This window comes from Etheostoma cragini, chromosome 11, assembly GCF_013103735.1.
Source record: "Etheostoma cragini isolate CJK2018 chromosome 11, CSU_Ecrag_1.0, whole genome shotgun sequence".
NCBI classification, from domain to species: domain Eukaryota; kingdom Metazoa; phylum Chordata; class Actinopteri; order Perciformes; family Percidae; genus Etheostoma; species Etheostoma cragini.
Window position 1 is genome coordinate 15,325,696 of NC_048417.1, and position 15,611 is coordinate 15,341,306.

The 15,611-nt window shown below is 38.0% G+C and overlaps 2 protein-coding genes across 2 annotated transcripts in view; one reads left to right on the plus strand and one right to left on the minus strand.

Moving 5' to 3' along the window:
• cers6 (ceramide synthase 6) overlaps positions 1 to 15,611 on the minus strand; it is a 16,010-nt gene continuing 399 nt past the window's right edge. Inside the window, exons 2-11 of the mRNA XM_034884889.1 lie at positions 14,364 to 14,469; positions 14,128 to 14,258; positions 9,458 to 9,515; positions 7,478 to 7,528; positions 7,289 to 7,381; positions 4,857 to 4,985; positions 4,489 to 4,595; positions 3,076 to 3,232; positions 2,879 to 2,902; positions 1 to 972 (exon numbers count right to left, since the gene is read on the minus strand). Of these exons, the coding sequence (XP_034740780.1) occupies positions 808 to 972; positions 2,879 to 2,902; positions 3,076 to 3,232; positions 4,489 to 4,595; positions 4,857 to 4,985; positions 7,289 to 7,381; positions 7,478 to 7,528; positions 9,458 to 9,515; positions 14,128 to 14,258; positions 14,364 to 14,469 (1,021 nt within the window). The 3' untranslated portion in view covers positions 1 to 807. The remainder of the gene's footprint in view (positions 973 to 2,878; positions 2,903 to 3,075; positions 3,233 to 4,488; positions 4,596 to 4,856; positions 4,986 to 7,288; positions 7,382 to 7,477; positions 7,529 to 9,457; positions 9,516 to 14,127; positions 14,259 to 14,363; positions 14,470 to 15,611) is intronic.
• Positions 14,184 to 15,611, plus strand: part of stk39 (serine threonine kinase 39) — a 24,775-nt gene continuing 23,347 nt past the window's right edge. The window contains exon 1 of the mRNA XM_034884885.1: positions 14,184 to 14,271. The gene's annotated coding sequence lies outside the window, so the exon portion shown is untranslated. The remainder of the gene's footprint in view (positions 14,272 to 15,611) is intronic.

Below are 15,611 nucleotides of genomic sequence, written 5' to 3' on the forward strand. Positions count from 1 at the left end.
TGTTTTTTTATTTATTGAATAACTCAAAAAACTCAAACTCAAACTGTCTCCTTAGAGGACAAATGGCATTTCATGAAATGCTTACCAGAAACGTATCAGAATACCTAACCAAATGCATTAATAGGGAATACAGCATCTAGCCATAATAGACACACATAAAACTGGTATTGACATCTCTTATACAGTTTGAGTGGAGAATGTGTTTTAAAATGTAAGAAAATGTCAAACATTTTTGGCAAATCTTTGGGGGTGTAGCGTTGAAAGTAAACCCAGGTCTTTAGCATTTTGCTAATACTTGTCATGATGTGTTGTGTGAAAAAAACATCTGTGTTTAAGATTATTTCTTTATCTTTAACACTGACATCAAAGTAAGGTAGTTGTCGCACCATGTGCAAACATATTTATAAAAAAATAAATAACATAGAAAAACACTAACATAAGAAAAAACACCCCCCCCCCCCCCAGTATGCCAGACTACTGTATGTTAAAGTAGCATGCTTACATCGTGAATGGAATGCTTTCATTCATTGGCTAAACAGATAGTGGGTTGTACCAATAGGAGTGCTTTGATATTTCACTGAGTGCAGTTTGATACAAATATATAGATGAAGAGAATAAATTGCACGGGGAAATTAGTAAAGAATCCAAGTGATAAGGGAAAACTACACACACACACACACACACACACACACACACACACACACACACACACACACACACACACACACACACACACACACACACACACAGAGATTGATGGATAGATGGATGGATGGTGTCTTTAGCATGGCTCCGGGGTTGTGTTAGTCAGTGTTCATCGGCGTACGGGGGCCCTGTCAGGTAACCATTGGTCCCGTGATTTTTGTTGGTCCCGTTAGTGCTGCTGCTGCTGCTGTGGAGCTTGTGATTCGGTGGGGGGCTGTCATCTTCATCAGAGCTGGACTCGATGTCGCTGCGGTCGTCTTTAGAGACCTGCAGAAATAAGAGGGATGGTTGGAGATGACATTTTCTTATTAAAATTTTTATCTGTGCCACAGATAGCATGGCTGCCATACAAATGGTCTTTTGTGTGTCAAACCAGGAGGTGTTCTGCCAATCAATATCAAGCAACAGGCTAGAAAAGCCATACAAACTATTTTCAAGAGACCCCTCTGAACATGACAATGTTTTGGCTGCAACTAATGTTTTTTTTTAAATATTTTTAATCTCACTACTGTTTTTTGATTGATTGCTTTTAGTGCTGTCAAATGATTAAAATATCGCGATTAATTGCATTATTGTAAATGTAAATCTGCTGTATTTATATAGCGTTTTTCCAGTCTTAACAACTGCTCAAAGCGCTTTTACATCTACAGGAAACATTCACCATTCACACACATTCATACGCTGTGGCCGGGGCTGCCGTACAAGGTGCCACCTGCTCATCAGATAAACATTCACACATATTCACACTCCGATGCGCAGCACCGGGGGCAACTCGGGGTTCAGTGTCTTGCCCAAGAACACTTCGACAATGACTGCAGGGACGGGGATCGAACCACCAACATTCCGATTGGCAGTCAACCGCTCTTCCACTGAGCCACAGCCGCCCCTTATTGTCACAGTTAACTCGCAATTAATCGGACATTTTTATGTATTCTAAGTGTCTCTAAATTTCTTTTTCTCCCATTATTTATTCTCATATTATTGCTCTGGATTGGCTCGCATTGTGCAAATGTTTTTTTATTGAAAACAACAAGTGTAGTGTTCCACTTCACACGTAACATTCACACTTGGAGCAAATGATTTCTCACACAAAGTAACACTGTCTATCAATAAAAGGGTGAAAAAAATTGCATCAGCTCCGGCTTGGCCATCAAGTGGTATTTCAGACTGGACGTGCTGCGAAGATCGCTCAGTTCGAAGACAAAACACACAGATCACTTTGGTCTTGTGAACCATTTGTCAACTTTTAAAAAGTAAACTTTCCATTCAGAATCTTATTGGCATCCCAAAAAGTGTATGTGGCGTGCCTGTTGTTTTGTTTCCACTCTAGCTAGATCTGGTGTGGTGGTGTAGTTTTTCTAATGTAAATTGTTGTTCCAACAGCATGTGAAAAACTACAAAGGTGGCTAGGCCAAAAAGAACATTTATTTTGCGATAAAAAAATTGTACGCCGTTGAAATGAGTTTGGGTTAACGCCACTAATAATGTGTTTAACTGACAGCACTTGCAAGTGCTTTATTATTTAGTCTGTAAATGTAAGAAAATAATTGAAAATGACCATTGCAATTTCAAAGAGCTTGACCTTGTTTTGTCCTACAAAAAGTCCAAATTATTACACCCATATTCTGTACATTCAATTTACAGTGATTTAAAACAGAAATTTTTGGTCAAGCAACCACTTAATTTATTACCGTTGACATTATATAATCAAACATGGAAAGGGTAGATTCATCCAACATCATAAGATTTACAAATAAATTGACAAATTTACTACTGTAAATTAATTTGGATTAATAGTCTGGGAACCATGAATGCCTGTGTAATATTTTGTGTTAATCCACCCAGTATACTTCCACCAAATACTCTTCCGGGGACAGGGAATGTCTGTATAAGATTTCAGGGAGTATACGTACGTAAAATAGTTGTTGTACGTAACATGTTGTGTTATTTTAGTCTGGACCAAAGTGGTGGAACGACCAATATACTGACATTTGCATCTCTGAAGCCATGCCAGGAGCATCTAGCTAGAACTGCACTGATTAGGATCGGGCTGATATTGACAATTGAGGGGGTCAAATGCAAATGATTAAATGGAAGCTGGAGACATGAAATTAAACACACAAGCACACAGTACACCAGTATGATTGAGATGTTTCCCTTTAAGGCTACTTACATGCAACGGATTCCATTTTCCCACCTTGAAGGATGCAAGTTAGCATAAAGAATAGAAAGGGCAAGTCAAAAGTGGCTTTTGAAAGCACTACACAGTATTTATATACTATCATAAAAACACCTTATTATGCAAGAACAGGTATAAATGGAAGGAGTATGCAGAGGGACTTCAAAGGCGAGCTGAGTGTAGTGACTCACCTTTCCTTTGGAGATGGTTTGGCACGCTGTCTTCACTATGAGGTAGGACCAGAAGGAGTGAAGTAGCTGCAGCAGGATCAGAAGCAGGTTGAAGACCCACCAGGACGGATAGGGCCCTACAATCTCCCAACTCTCGAACAATGTGGTATTTAAAATCCTGCCACAGCAACAGAGGAGGAGTGAGATAATTAACTTGACATGTTTTATTAGAAAAAAACAAGGAGTAAGAGCTCTCTCTCTCTCTTAGTGGCAGAAGCCAGTGAAAAAACAAGTTGAGCTCTGCTTCAGCTTTCGTTCTTTCCTGCAACACCTGCCCTTTAATGACGTGTTTGTAGCACAAACAGACATGTGTCTTTGAAAAATAATGTTGTTCATAGTCCATCATATGTACAAGGAATATGTATTTAAAATTGCTAATGGAGAAAAACAAGTATGGCTTCACATGACATGCAATCAAAACTTTACGCATTCGTGTTAAATATATCCTTGAGACAATTCCTGCAAATGGCTTTCTGAATCATCCTCCAGATACTGAAGCCATGGCAACAGCTTTACAGTAATGACAACTTTACTACTGGTGTGGTGGTGGCTGACTAAAATGTAGTGTATCATCATTTTACAGGGGAACAAAGGCAGAGAGCTGTGGGGTATTGGCTTAAACTGTTTAAAAAGCTGTCTTACAATATTGCGCATTGTTTATTATTTATTTATTGAAGACAAGTTTAAATCTAGATGCCTGAAATAGATATTCTGTGTGGATCAAAAATTGATGGTGTTTTATGGGAAAAAAACAGATGCGTGACTGAGAAACTAAATCATGTCTCCCTTTGCTTGATAACTGATGTACACACTTTCAAGGACTTACATTGTTTTGTGGTAAATGTGGCAAATATCAGAAAGGCCTGTTATAATTGGCTACAATTGGAAATGCTGAATACATGCAATGTAAAGCAATTACACAAAACGATGCAAGATCCTTATTAGTAAAAAGAAAAAAAAAAAAAAATCTTAACAAAAAGATTTAACTCCAGACACTTTTCAATGACAAAGCAATGGCCTTAATGTGCTGCAATTCATTTGTTGTTTGGTTTGGCTTTATTTGAGACGTTAAAGCTACTGTATCCATAGAAACTATTACCTAGCAACAAAATTCACAGAGATGTATCTGAACCATAAACCGTTGTGGAGAAAGAAGTTAAAAAGCACTGAGATCTTTGTGACACTGACATGCATTTTCAAAGCTGGTCTGCCAAAATGTGAAGAACATTTCATGCATCTGCTGCACAGCTTTTGAAGTCTATTACTGCCTGTATGGACTGCACTCTATTAAAATGAAAGGCTAATATTACTTCAGTGAAGTCAGCCTTAATAATGATGCTAACTATTGTACACAAGAAAGAAAATTACACTCACCAGACAGGGTAAACTCCCAGCCTGGAACTTATAAAGAGAATTGCAAACATTGCAAACAGGAGGTTGCACAGTATCTGACATTTGGCATAGTTGGCCATTTTGGCAGCCTTAGTAGAAAAAAGAAACAACCATTAATCTGGACATGAAAACAACTGACATTGCTGACATTATTATTAAAAAGCTCTAGTTTCCAACAAAGAGTATGTTGCACATGCATTGTACAGTCTGACATATTGTTCATAATGTAAGTTAAAGGTAGATAAAGGTGGGTAGCTAAGCATGTAAACTCAAAACACTCACACCCACACACCCAACCATCTTTGCCTCCCTTTGCCCATCTGTCCATCCACAGCATTTACTTCTCTCACCTCTATCAGCACGTCGGCTGCATCGTGGAGACACATGACCAGAGTTCCAACTCGTGCCATGTTGTTCACGTAGGAAAAGGTGATGAGGGAAATTGTTGCCACATGGTGCAGGAACATGATCAGGAAATCCTGGGGACATAGTTGCCAAGGACATGTCACACAACTACTGTGTTGCCTCACGACTGTTTTGAGTCACTGTATGCGACACCTACTCAGGGCATCTAGTGCAGTGCCGACGTGTGATGAAATCACACACACATTAGCTTTGTGTTTTCGCACAAACGCATAACATTATGTAATAAGGCTTTATTTAAAAAAAAGAAAAAGGCCCCTACTGGTGAGTGCCTATATTAAAAAGTGCCATGTTTCCATATGGCAGTTTGGCCCTCTGAGCAGTTAGGGGATTAGTGCCTTGCTTAAAGGCATTGCTGCACTGCCCAGCAGGTGAACTGACAACTCTTGAGCTACCAGTCCACGCTCAGAAAACTTGGACTAAGTTACTGCCACCATGAAAATATCTATCATTAACTAAATGCGTGCTTTAAATATCAAGAGTTCTCAATGCAGACAAACTGCCCTCTGACTGTGAAGGTCATTATTAGTAATGCATAAATTAGAAAGCATATTTTACTGTTGTAGTTGGTCAAGGTGGAGCTACTTTTTAATGATTCTTTATACTTTTGATTAGTTTAATCTATAACAATGCATCATATTATAAACTCTTTAAATATTTTATATGTCAAATATTAATGTTTTAAAGTAACTACTGACTAAACATTTATGTCAAATAAATGTAGTGGAGTAAATAGTAAAATATTTTCATTTGAACTGTAGTGGAAAAAAAGTATAAAGTGGCGTGAAATGGAAATACTCAATAAAAGTACAATACTTGCAGTAATTGCATTTAGTTTACATTCCACCACTGTTTAAATATGAGTAAAAATCTCAGAATCAAGCATATCACCTAAGCTTGTGAAAATTGTGAAAATAAATCATAGTTTAACTTTGGTCCTGTCTTGGTACAGTATGAGCCGTAAGGTGTGGGATAGCATTGAATGAAGCCCCAGGGGACTAATGATGCAGCCAGCTGGCATGGAAAAGCATTCCTCTAGCACATATTAAGAAATGTTTTAGCTCAAAGCAACCAGAACCAGTCCCAAATGGAGACAGCATGAAAAGGAAGAGAAGGAAGAGTAATGATGCAAGATACAGAATGAAAACAAGGCAAGAGTGTGCGGGGAGAACATACTGGAATTGGCAGGGGATGCAGAGGACCTCCTCAGTGTAGTACTGTGCATTAAAAAACTGAAAGGAGAAACAAAAACAGACAACATGCCAACAGTCAACAAAGAGATGACAGAGTGAGGGCATACACAGCATGGCATCATGAGGGCTGCTGTGAGTACAGTGAGTGAAGTGTTTTTGTGAAGAGGGCAGAGCTGAGGATGGATTGGAGACAGGCGTAAGATCACGGCTGGAAGGCATGCGAATTGATAGTTAATGAACCGAAAATGGAGCCATTTTCATGACAAAAAAAGAAGATGAAAGTGGGCTGAAGAATGTTTGTTCCAGCTAATCTCAGTTCTTACAAAGACTGATCAAGTTGAACTTTATTCACTTTATTCATATTTCAATGTGTTTAATGTGTATACATTATAAACCTATAATGTCACTTGTATCAGCTTGCTGGAAGTATATTTAAATGGTTAATATACATGAAAGAAGGCAATGCTGTCAGCGACATGTTAACTCTTGTGATTTGGTATGTTTGTTGATTGGGAATTATTTTTCATGAATAAGTAGGAACGGAAGAAAAAACGATGCCCTTTTCCTATTGCTTTTCCTTCTACGATTCATTATTATTGTCTGACATAAATATTTATGTAAATAACAGACTAAACTTGAAATATGTCATTATGTGAAGAGAAACCATTTAAGTTTATCTATTCGTCAAACTTCTATATACTATTTGAGTATTGTTTGACACCATCATGTAACAGATTATAAAAGTACAGTAATTTTCTGATCGTATTACACAAAAGCTTACACAATATCAAACAAAAACAGACTGCACCATTATTGGGGGAAATCTTGAGAAAGATTTTTGTGAAGTTTGATAGTGAATTGAATTTCTGAAAGTTTGAAAATGTGTTAATCCTTTTTGCCCTCGCAATATTTTGTTATTTCTCACATCAGTAAGAATAAATTGAGGCAGAATGCAAACAGACTAAACATTACAAAGTCAAGGCAGTAAGAAAAGAGGTCTTTTCTGTGCAATGTCATAAACAGAACAGACATTCCTTGACGTGGAAAAACATGACTAAAAGTGTCACCTTTTGCCTTACAGCAGATCTTTTAACAAATGTTCAATTTTCCATGTTATTGGAGATGCATGTAATGCATATCTTGGTGTGACTTGCAGTCATTCTTACCTTCCTCCTGATGTCTGTGAATTGGGAAAAGAGTAAGGAAAGGTAGAAAGACAGCTCCAGTATATAGTAATAATGGATATCCACAGTCAGTGGCTGCGTAAACACAAAAAGCAACAAGGTTAGAACAAATATATGTTTATATGATATGTATCATGATTACTGAGGATGAGTGTATTAAAATACTTTTACCTGGTAAGGGTAGTTGTACCAGCACTCTTTAGTGTTCCAAAGCCATGCAGTCTGCAGAAAAGGAAAAGAGTAACTTAAAAATCAATACTTTTTAACCTATTTGAAAACTAATAAAACTAGACTATATTTTAAAAGTGTCAAATGTCATAAAACTGTGACTAAATGACTTAGGTTAAGACAGCATTGTAATACAATGTACTGTTAAACTCCAGGGATAACGCTGGAAACACTTTGTTGTTCAATCCCTGAGCAGTCTCATACAGTATGTTGTATTTTAATGAAACCTAGAAAGAGCAGGCCCCAGGCTCTCTTTAATGCAGTGTTATGCTGTTCCCACACATACAATGGAGTTGAATTCAACATGTCATTTCAGATTTAACACATCAATATTATTGTGAACACTGAAAAAAAGAAAAATTCCCTTGATCAAAGTGGTTTCTAAAATAATGAATGACTGTTATAAGAGATTCTGTTACAGTGCATACCAAAGGAAGTTCTGAAAAAAAGATATGGCAAGAGAAATGGTAACTGTAATACATAAGAATGTGTAAGCAAACAGTGACCCATCACTGTGACTGAGTTTACATCTCCTGCTCTCCTCTCCGGACCTGCTCTATTAATATATCCCACAGAGACTGGAGCCTGAGGCAGGGATTGCCAGGCCAGGGAATGAACTATTTTCACAAAGTGCTTCATCATGCAACTTGTGTCTTTGAGAGACTTTGAACTATTGCTTTGTTGCTTATACCCTTTTTTTAATGTAATATAGCGTTCTTATTATAACTGGCACATTGGACAAAAATACTAAAAAGTTCTAAACTCTCACAAGTGCGGCTCAAAATTTCTAAAAACGGAGCGCTGAATTTAATTCTTGAATCTCTTGTATCGCGTGGCACAGCGAAGCATGGTAACGTTATTATCGATTTTCACAATACTGTCACAGGTAGGTAAAAGTTAGACAGGTAAAAGTGCTTTGACAAGAAAGTCTTCAATATAAAATAGATTGGAATTATGTTTGTTAGAAAGGTTGGCATGCATGTAGCTAACGTTAGCTGCTTAAGCTAATGTTCTTGCTAGCCCACACAGAGGATAACGTTAAGCTAACGTTAGCTAGTTCCAGAAATGATGGACGTTAACGTTAAATGTAAGAATTGCAGTGGGTTCGCTTTCATGAAAACGTACAGTACGGTCATTGTACCTTGACTTGATAGTTTGTATGTGTATAGTTATGCAGCACATAGAAAGCAGGTCAAAAGTAAAGCGTGCTAACTTTATTTTGAAGCGCAAATTTAAGCATGCGGTGTTGCTAGATTTCACTAGCTAACACCAATAGCCCAATCGTAATATTATTAAAGAAATATTTAAAACAACAACAACCACATTCTACTGTTAACACTCGTCTTACGTTACTCTGAAGCAGTAACGTAAGGTTTAATGTACTTTACTGTCAACATGTAGTCTAACTCTAACTATATAGGCCTAGAGTCATCTTAGGGGCATTATTTTGCAAGCAGGCGTTTTAAGTTACCATTGGAATTGCAATCCTAAATGGAAAGATAGCCAGCAATGGCACATATGATATGACTTTCAGCAGCAAATTTTCAAAAGAATCATGATTGAGTCCTACATTCTTTGTGAAAAATGGATTTCCATATTTAATGCATGGCATTCTTCAGCATTGGTTATTTTTTTGTCAGTTGCTCCCTCAATCCTTTTAGAATCCATTATTAATGAATAATTTGTGCACTAGGCTTTAATACACATTGCCTTTAAACAATGTGTTCCCTTAGAGCAGAACACCATTTTTACTTGCCAATCTCATGACTTGGCGCTCATCATGCCAGAAACCACAAGATTTTCATGCTAGCCGTGTACTCCAAAATGAGCTGTAGAAAATGGTGTTGAACCTCTGTGACTCAAACTAACTAACTTCTGGCATACCAGCTGGCTGATCCTCATTTGTCTGTAAGGAAAGCTTACCTTTTTAAGGAAACGCACTCCATAGGTAAATATGTACAGATAGAATGTAAATCTCCACCTGAAAGAAACAGAGAAAAAATATAACGAATATAAATTATTTTTTAACGTATTTAGGCAACAATCCTATCACTACTTTTAACAGTAACAGTATTGTTTTTAGTAGGTTGTAGGCTAAATATGGATGATAAAGTAGCCTTTAGCTGTACAGTGTTTTGCAATTCTTTTAATTTAGGCTTTTTTCTTTCTCTTTTCCACTTGGATTTATCAAGGCTAGTCTATAATACAATTTTGGATTAAGGTTAAGGATGCGTAAATTAGAGGGAAAAGCTATTTGCTTTAATACACTAAAACCAATTTGTAGAGAATAATGCAGCTACATCACATTCTGAAGACAAACAATTTAGATTTAAAAAAAATTACCAAGGAACATGTACATGAACACAACTTGTTCTGTAAACTGCTTATGTAGGTCTGTCCCTAGGTGTAGCACACTGTGGCACACTATGTGGCTGTCCTGCCTGTAATCAGAAATTTGAAGTGGTGTGATGTCCTCTTACTTCCCCACATCTACAGTCTGGGATGAGTCACAGAAAAGCGGACTTCAGTAACTTCACATTGGTGAGATCCGGGGGCAAAGACAAGACACTAACACTGTCCCAGCCCATCTTGCTTTATATAACCTTGCTCATAATGTACAGTAACTACAACAACAAAACAATGGTAGGAAAGGTGATCATGAGGTCTGAGCTTACAAGCAAAGAAGAAACGTCTTCAGCTGTCACAGGAGGTAGATGTACATATATATACCAAACTCATAACAGTCAGCAACTGAAAGGATTTAAGACTGGCCAACTAGCAAACAACTTTCCAAACCAATGTGGAAATTGCAACAGACAAAATCATATGTGTTTCTACAGGGAACAAATCTAATTATGTCTTAGGCTTAAATGAGAGACCCCCTCTTGAGTGTTATTAAGTTGTCAGAACATTTTACAGATTTGTAACCAATGTGATTAAATGTTCTTCCCAGTCAAACCTATATTTTAGGATATATGCATTCACTTCTTAATACAGTTCAATAGTTTTATGAAGCAAAACATACAGAACAGGCAGAAAACAAAGCTTGATTTCTGTGACATTAAAGAAAACATTAACTGATGAAGCCCCAGGCTGTGACAGAAGCTGTATGACCTGTCATGTGAGAGGAGTTTTTGCATACTTTAAAGGTTGTGCCGTGTGTTTGTTCCAGCCGACCTCAAATCAAACAAATTTAGACATCCAGAGCCTCCAAACACAACATGACATGAACACTCAAAAAGAGAACAGGATAAATCAGCTTCTCCAACAGACAGTCCTTTTCGGTGAATGTTTGGATGATATGCAGGATATTCATTTGTTACTATTTAATAAATGCAAGTATATTGTAAAACCAAATTAACTGGACAAGTCTACCTGGCACATAATAAAGAAAGTTCTTCAAGCTTTCAAGTATTTTTTAAGTGCCAAATCACTGCTATACAGGTACAATCACAATGACTCCCAACTGCCATGTAAATGGCTCATCTCTCAGCTGCTGTAAAAGCATCTGCTGAGCACACACATGCTTATCAGATATCGGCTTGGTGTCTGCTGAGCTGCTTCTGGGGAGGCGTGGTTAAAAGGTATTAAATCATACACCAACATATCAGTCATAGAAAGAGCATTAATGAGACTACTCGTAATCTCAGCTGATAATAATAGCATGTTTCTACATTGGTTAATTGCGTAAATGTATTTTTGAGAATTAATTGCAAGCTTTGATTTTGTATCTGATGAAAGTAAAGACGAGGAATGACAAATTAAGAGATCATAGTTAAAGGCTAATAATTGTCAAGAAAATGCAAGTATTCATTTTTTTTTATTAACGTGACAGTCTTGCTTTCCAAAACCTTCCTCCACAGTGCTGCGGAGGAGGGTCTTGCTAGTCCACAAAGCATTCCGGGATGGGAGAAAAACGTGCTCTGGTTTATTGGCATTTAATCAAAATGGTCATAAGTGGCACTAAGCACTGGGCAGAACCACGGTGTCGCTGCGAAATAGCCTCTGGAAGGAACTTGGTTTTGCGAAAACGTGTGTTTGTTTTTAAGTTATTTTAGTTGTGCAACAGAAAACTCAGATTGGACAGATAGAGCAGTTAAGCTTAGTCCTTAAAATTTCCGGCGGCATCAGAGCAATTCTGGAAGTGGAAGGTTGTAGATATAGACTATTAATATCATAAAACTATGATATGAGGCATTATAATAAACCACCAACCTAAAAAAAGCAAAAAGAAATGCATTGGAAAAGTTTAGCATTTGAAGGAAATTGCTTCTTTCACGGGAGTTAGATGAGAAGACCGATACAACTCATTATTTTTTGGGCTTTCTGCATTTATTTGATAGGACAGCTAGGTGAGAAAGGGGAAGACATGCAATCATCACAAGTCAGATTTGAACCCCGGACCTCTGTGCCAAGGCATCAACCTCTCAGTAGACGGGTGTACCTGCTCTACCCACTGAGCCAATCCAACCACATCGATACCACTCTTGTATCTGTATACTAAATATAAAGCTACAGCCAGCAGCTGGTTAGCGTAGCTTCGTTCAAAGACTAAAAAACTGTCTCTGCCCAAAGGTAATAAAATACATGCACCTCTCAAGCTCACTTGTACATATGAATACACATATACATACATCCATGTTATATCTTGCTTGGTTAAACTATATTACATTTTTTTTAATAAAGTCAAAAAACTAAAGGTTGTGGTTGGGGGATGTTTATGCTAGACTATTTATTTGCTGGGCACAGTGACTTTCTGCAGTCTAATTTGGTTGCATGGCAACCTCACATTGATGACAAGAACACAGGAAGTGACTGCACCCATCCAAGAAACAGCCCGGCATAAATCGAGAGATACTGTGTTAATTAGCTTTAGAGGTGCTTTTGGTATTTTATTGCCTTTGGACAGAGCCAGGCTAGTTCCCACTGTTCCCAGTCTTTGTGCTCCACTAAGTTAATCGGCTAATGGCGGTAGCTTCATACTCTTTGCAAAATAGGGAGTACATTTAAAATTATTATTCAACTTATAAAAAAGATGAAAGGTTGAACCATTCCATTTTAACATACATCAAATAATAAGAGAAGCCAACGATACATATTACAAAATAAAAATAGTAAATATATTTAGTGTTTTAAAATCTGGTCATAGAACTAGCCTCTTTATTTTAAAAAAGTTCATATTGTTTGCTTCTGATTATTTCTTTGTTCTCTGTGAAAGAGAGAAGAGAAAGGAGGAAGATGAGAGCAAACAAGAGGGGCAACCGAGGACATCAAAGCCTGCTTCTTCCTCCTCCCGCCCTAAACAAGGAGAACTGACAAGAGGAGGAACAGTCTGATTAAACTACCCTGAAAAAACGGCTCATCTGAATTTGTCATTTAATCTCATTTTAAGGCTTTAAATGAATCTTTCTTAACACAAATAACTTCTGCCACTGTGGTAAAATAATTCTTGTCTCCAGTGATTTTTTTTAATTGTTTTTGTGCAAAGGACCTAAGAAATATCAGTTTCTGTTGTAAAAAAAGAGGTTACTTTAGGTTTCTCGCAAAAAAGAAAAGAAAATCAATACATGAACTTGTTGGGATGTTTTTTTCTGTATTTACTGGGAAAACAGAGGCAGTAACAATAGCTGGTAAACTAAATCTATGCAGTGTCTTCATTATTTCCAGACCAGATGTGTCTGCTACATACTCTCTGTTTGCATTATGAAAAGACAAAGCATGCTATCAGTCGGCAACAGCTGTGCATGAGGACCTAATTAGAGCACAATCACTGCTGGACGGACCAAACCCGGCACTGTTTGGAGAATTGCACCGTAAGCAGTTGAGACTGAAAACCTGGCCAAACTATTGCAAAGCCCAATATCGTCTGCAGTCAATTATGCTGCATGCAGATAAGAGCTTTGGTACGGTTGCTTAGACAGATTGAATGTCAGCTAAGTATGTTCAATAAACTCACAAATATATCGCAGAGGAGAGCAAACTCTGTCTCTTCTGGTTTATAAGAAAGCAGGTTTGCTTTTACAGATTCCCCTGTTGTAACAGGAGTCCAGTGGTTTTATCAGCCAGTGTTGTTCTCCTGAGTGAACAGCAGCCTCAGGCAGAAGATGTGAGGCTCCCTGTGTCCTAAACTGCCAGATTGGCTCTACTGGTGTCAGACATGATTCTACTGTGACAGCCACACTGGCTTGTTGGCCTTTAACATCACACTACAAAGTAACTACAATCTCCCTGATGGCAACTGCTCTACTGCAGATTAGCCAGTTCTCCGTTACAGCCTGGGACACATTTGACGATCGTCCCACATCAGCATCAGCATTCATGTTGCAATCTTTATAAGCCATGTAAAACACAGTAACGGTTTGCCAAAACTGAAGTACCATCATAATGGTTTCTCACTGTATTACCAATCATCAACAAAGTAATGATACACATGATAACAATAAAGCAGATATGATCTTCACTAACTTAGGCAAGTTTAAAGTCTGCAATTTTAATTTCCACAAACTTTAATTTATAACATGGAGAGAAAATGGCTCACAGATAATTTAGGCAATGCTATATGTTGTGGTGTTAAAAGTGAATTTTTGCCTTACATGCTTTCACAGAATCGGGCGAGAGTGCTGGGCTTCTCCTGGTTTCGACGTTGTCTGAACCAGCGCTGGATGGTCCGCACATCCCAGTCGAGCTGCTTGGACAGGCCCTCCAACCTCTTCTCATCTGGGTGCTGGTAAGACAAGGTACACACTCCATATCTTAACTGAACTTTTCATTGTGGCACAAATGTCAGGTTATAAAACATTAACAATAATAAAGTGAACACATGCACCACCTTGGTTATAGCAGTGAAAACCTTCTCCAGGATAGCATTGGGTTGTGCTTTTTGGGGCCCATTGGCTTGGATTTTCAGCCCCATGGCACATGGTCTTCCAATAAACCTGCAATTAAAATATCATCTTCTAGATCAACACATAGACAATATCTTTTTGGTGAATTAAATGCAAATTGTTTAAATTTAAGGACGGGACCCAAGGCATGCAATCACAAGGAAGCACATGCATATCTATAAATTCTTTGCAGGTGCTGGGTAAGTAATCTTCACCTGGACACCTGCATCTGCTTCCTTCCAATTCTTCTTTTACTCTACCAAAACACAACAATGTTTTGACCACAAGTGGTCTTCCACAGGACGTCTTGAGGAAGACCATTTTTGATTGAAAGGTTGACATTTACTTGTAGAATAAAAGAAGAATTGGGAACAACACAGCAGCGAGAAAATCCAGTTTGTTGTACTTTTGAAAAAAAAGCATTTGGCATTGTCCTGTAAACCACTTTACAAACCATGTGCAGTCTGCACATTTCTGATTGCATTTAGTAAAACACTTGAATTGATGTGTATTTGGCAAGCAGTGATGCAAGGATAGGCATGTAGCTACTCAGGTTAACAAGTCAACTGTGTAAATACACAATGGATACATTCATGATAGGCTATACATTATCTCATGGATTTAACACATTTGAGTCAAACGTTAGCCTTCTCTGTTTAAAATGATCTTCACTTTAGGAATTGACTGTGTTTTCAGGGATAAATACCGAACATGAGTGAAGGGTGAAGTGGCTCTCATTACTCCCACAAGAGACTTCTGACCCACATATTCATGAAAGAGTTGCCCTGACCACCATGGCTCTATAACAGTCATAGATAAGATGATGCAACATATCACATATCATAACTGGAGCAGTAGAGTTAAAACAAACCACCTGGATTAGCAAAGGAGCCAGTCTCCAGCATGGTGCTTTGTTGAAATTTAGGTATAACTGGATTTGGGTGAGTATGGCAACTTGGCTGCACTGTGTGTGTGTGTGCTCTGTGACAGATGCATCAAAGGCAGACAGCGCGTAATGCTGCAGGCCTGCAGAAAGAAGGATGATCAACCGTGGTGATTTGTGGGCTAACCAGATATGAAGCAATTGTTTAGATGACAGACTGACAAACATGGACAGCGGGGTGTGCGGCATCATTAACTGGAGCATTTTATCGACACAACAAAACGAACTGCACAGCCACCTGGATTACCGC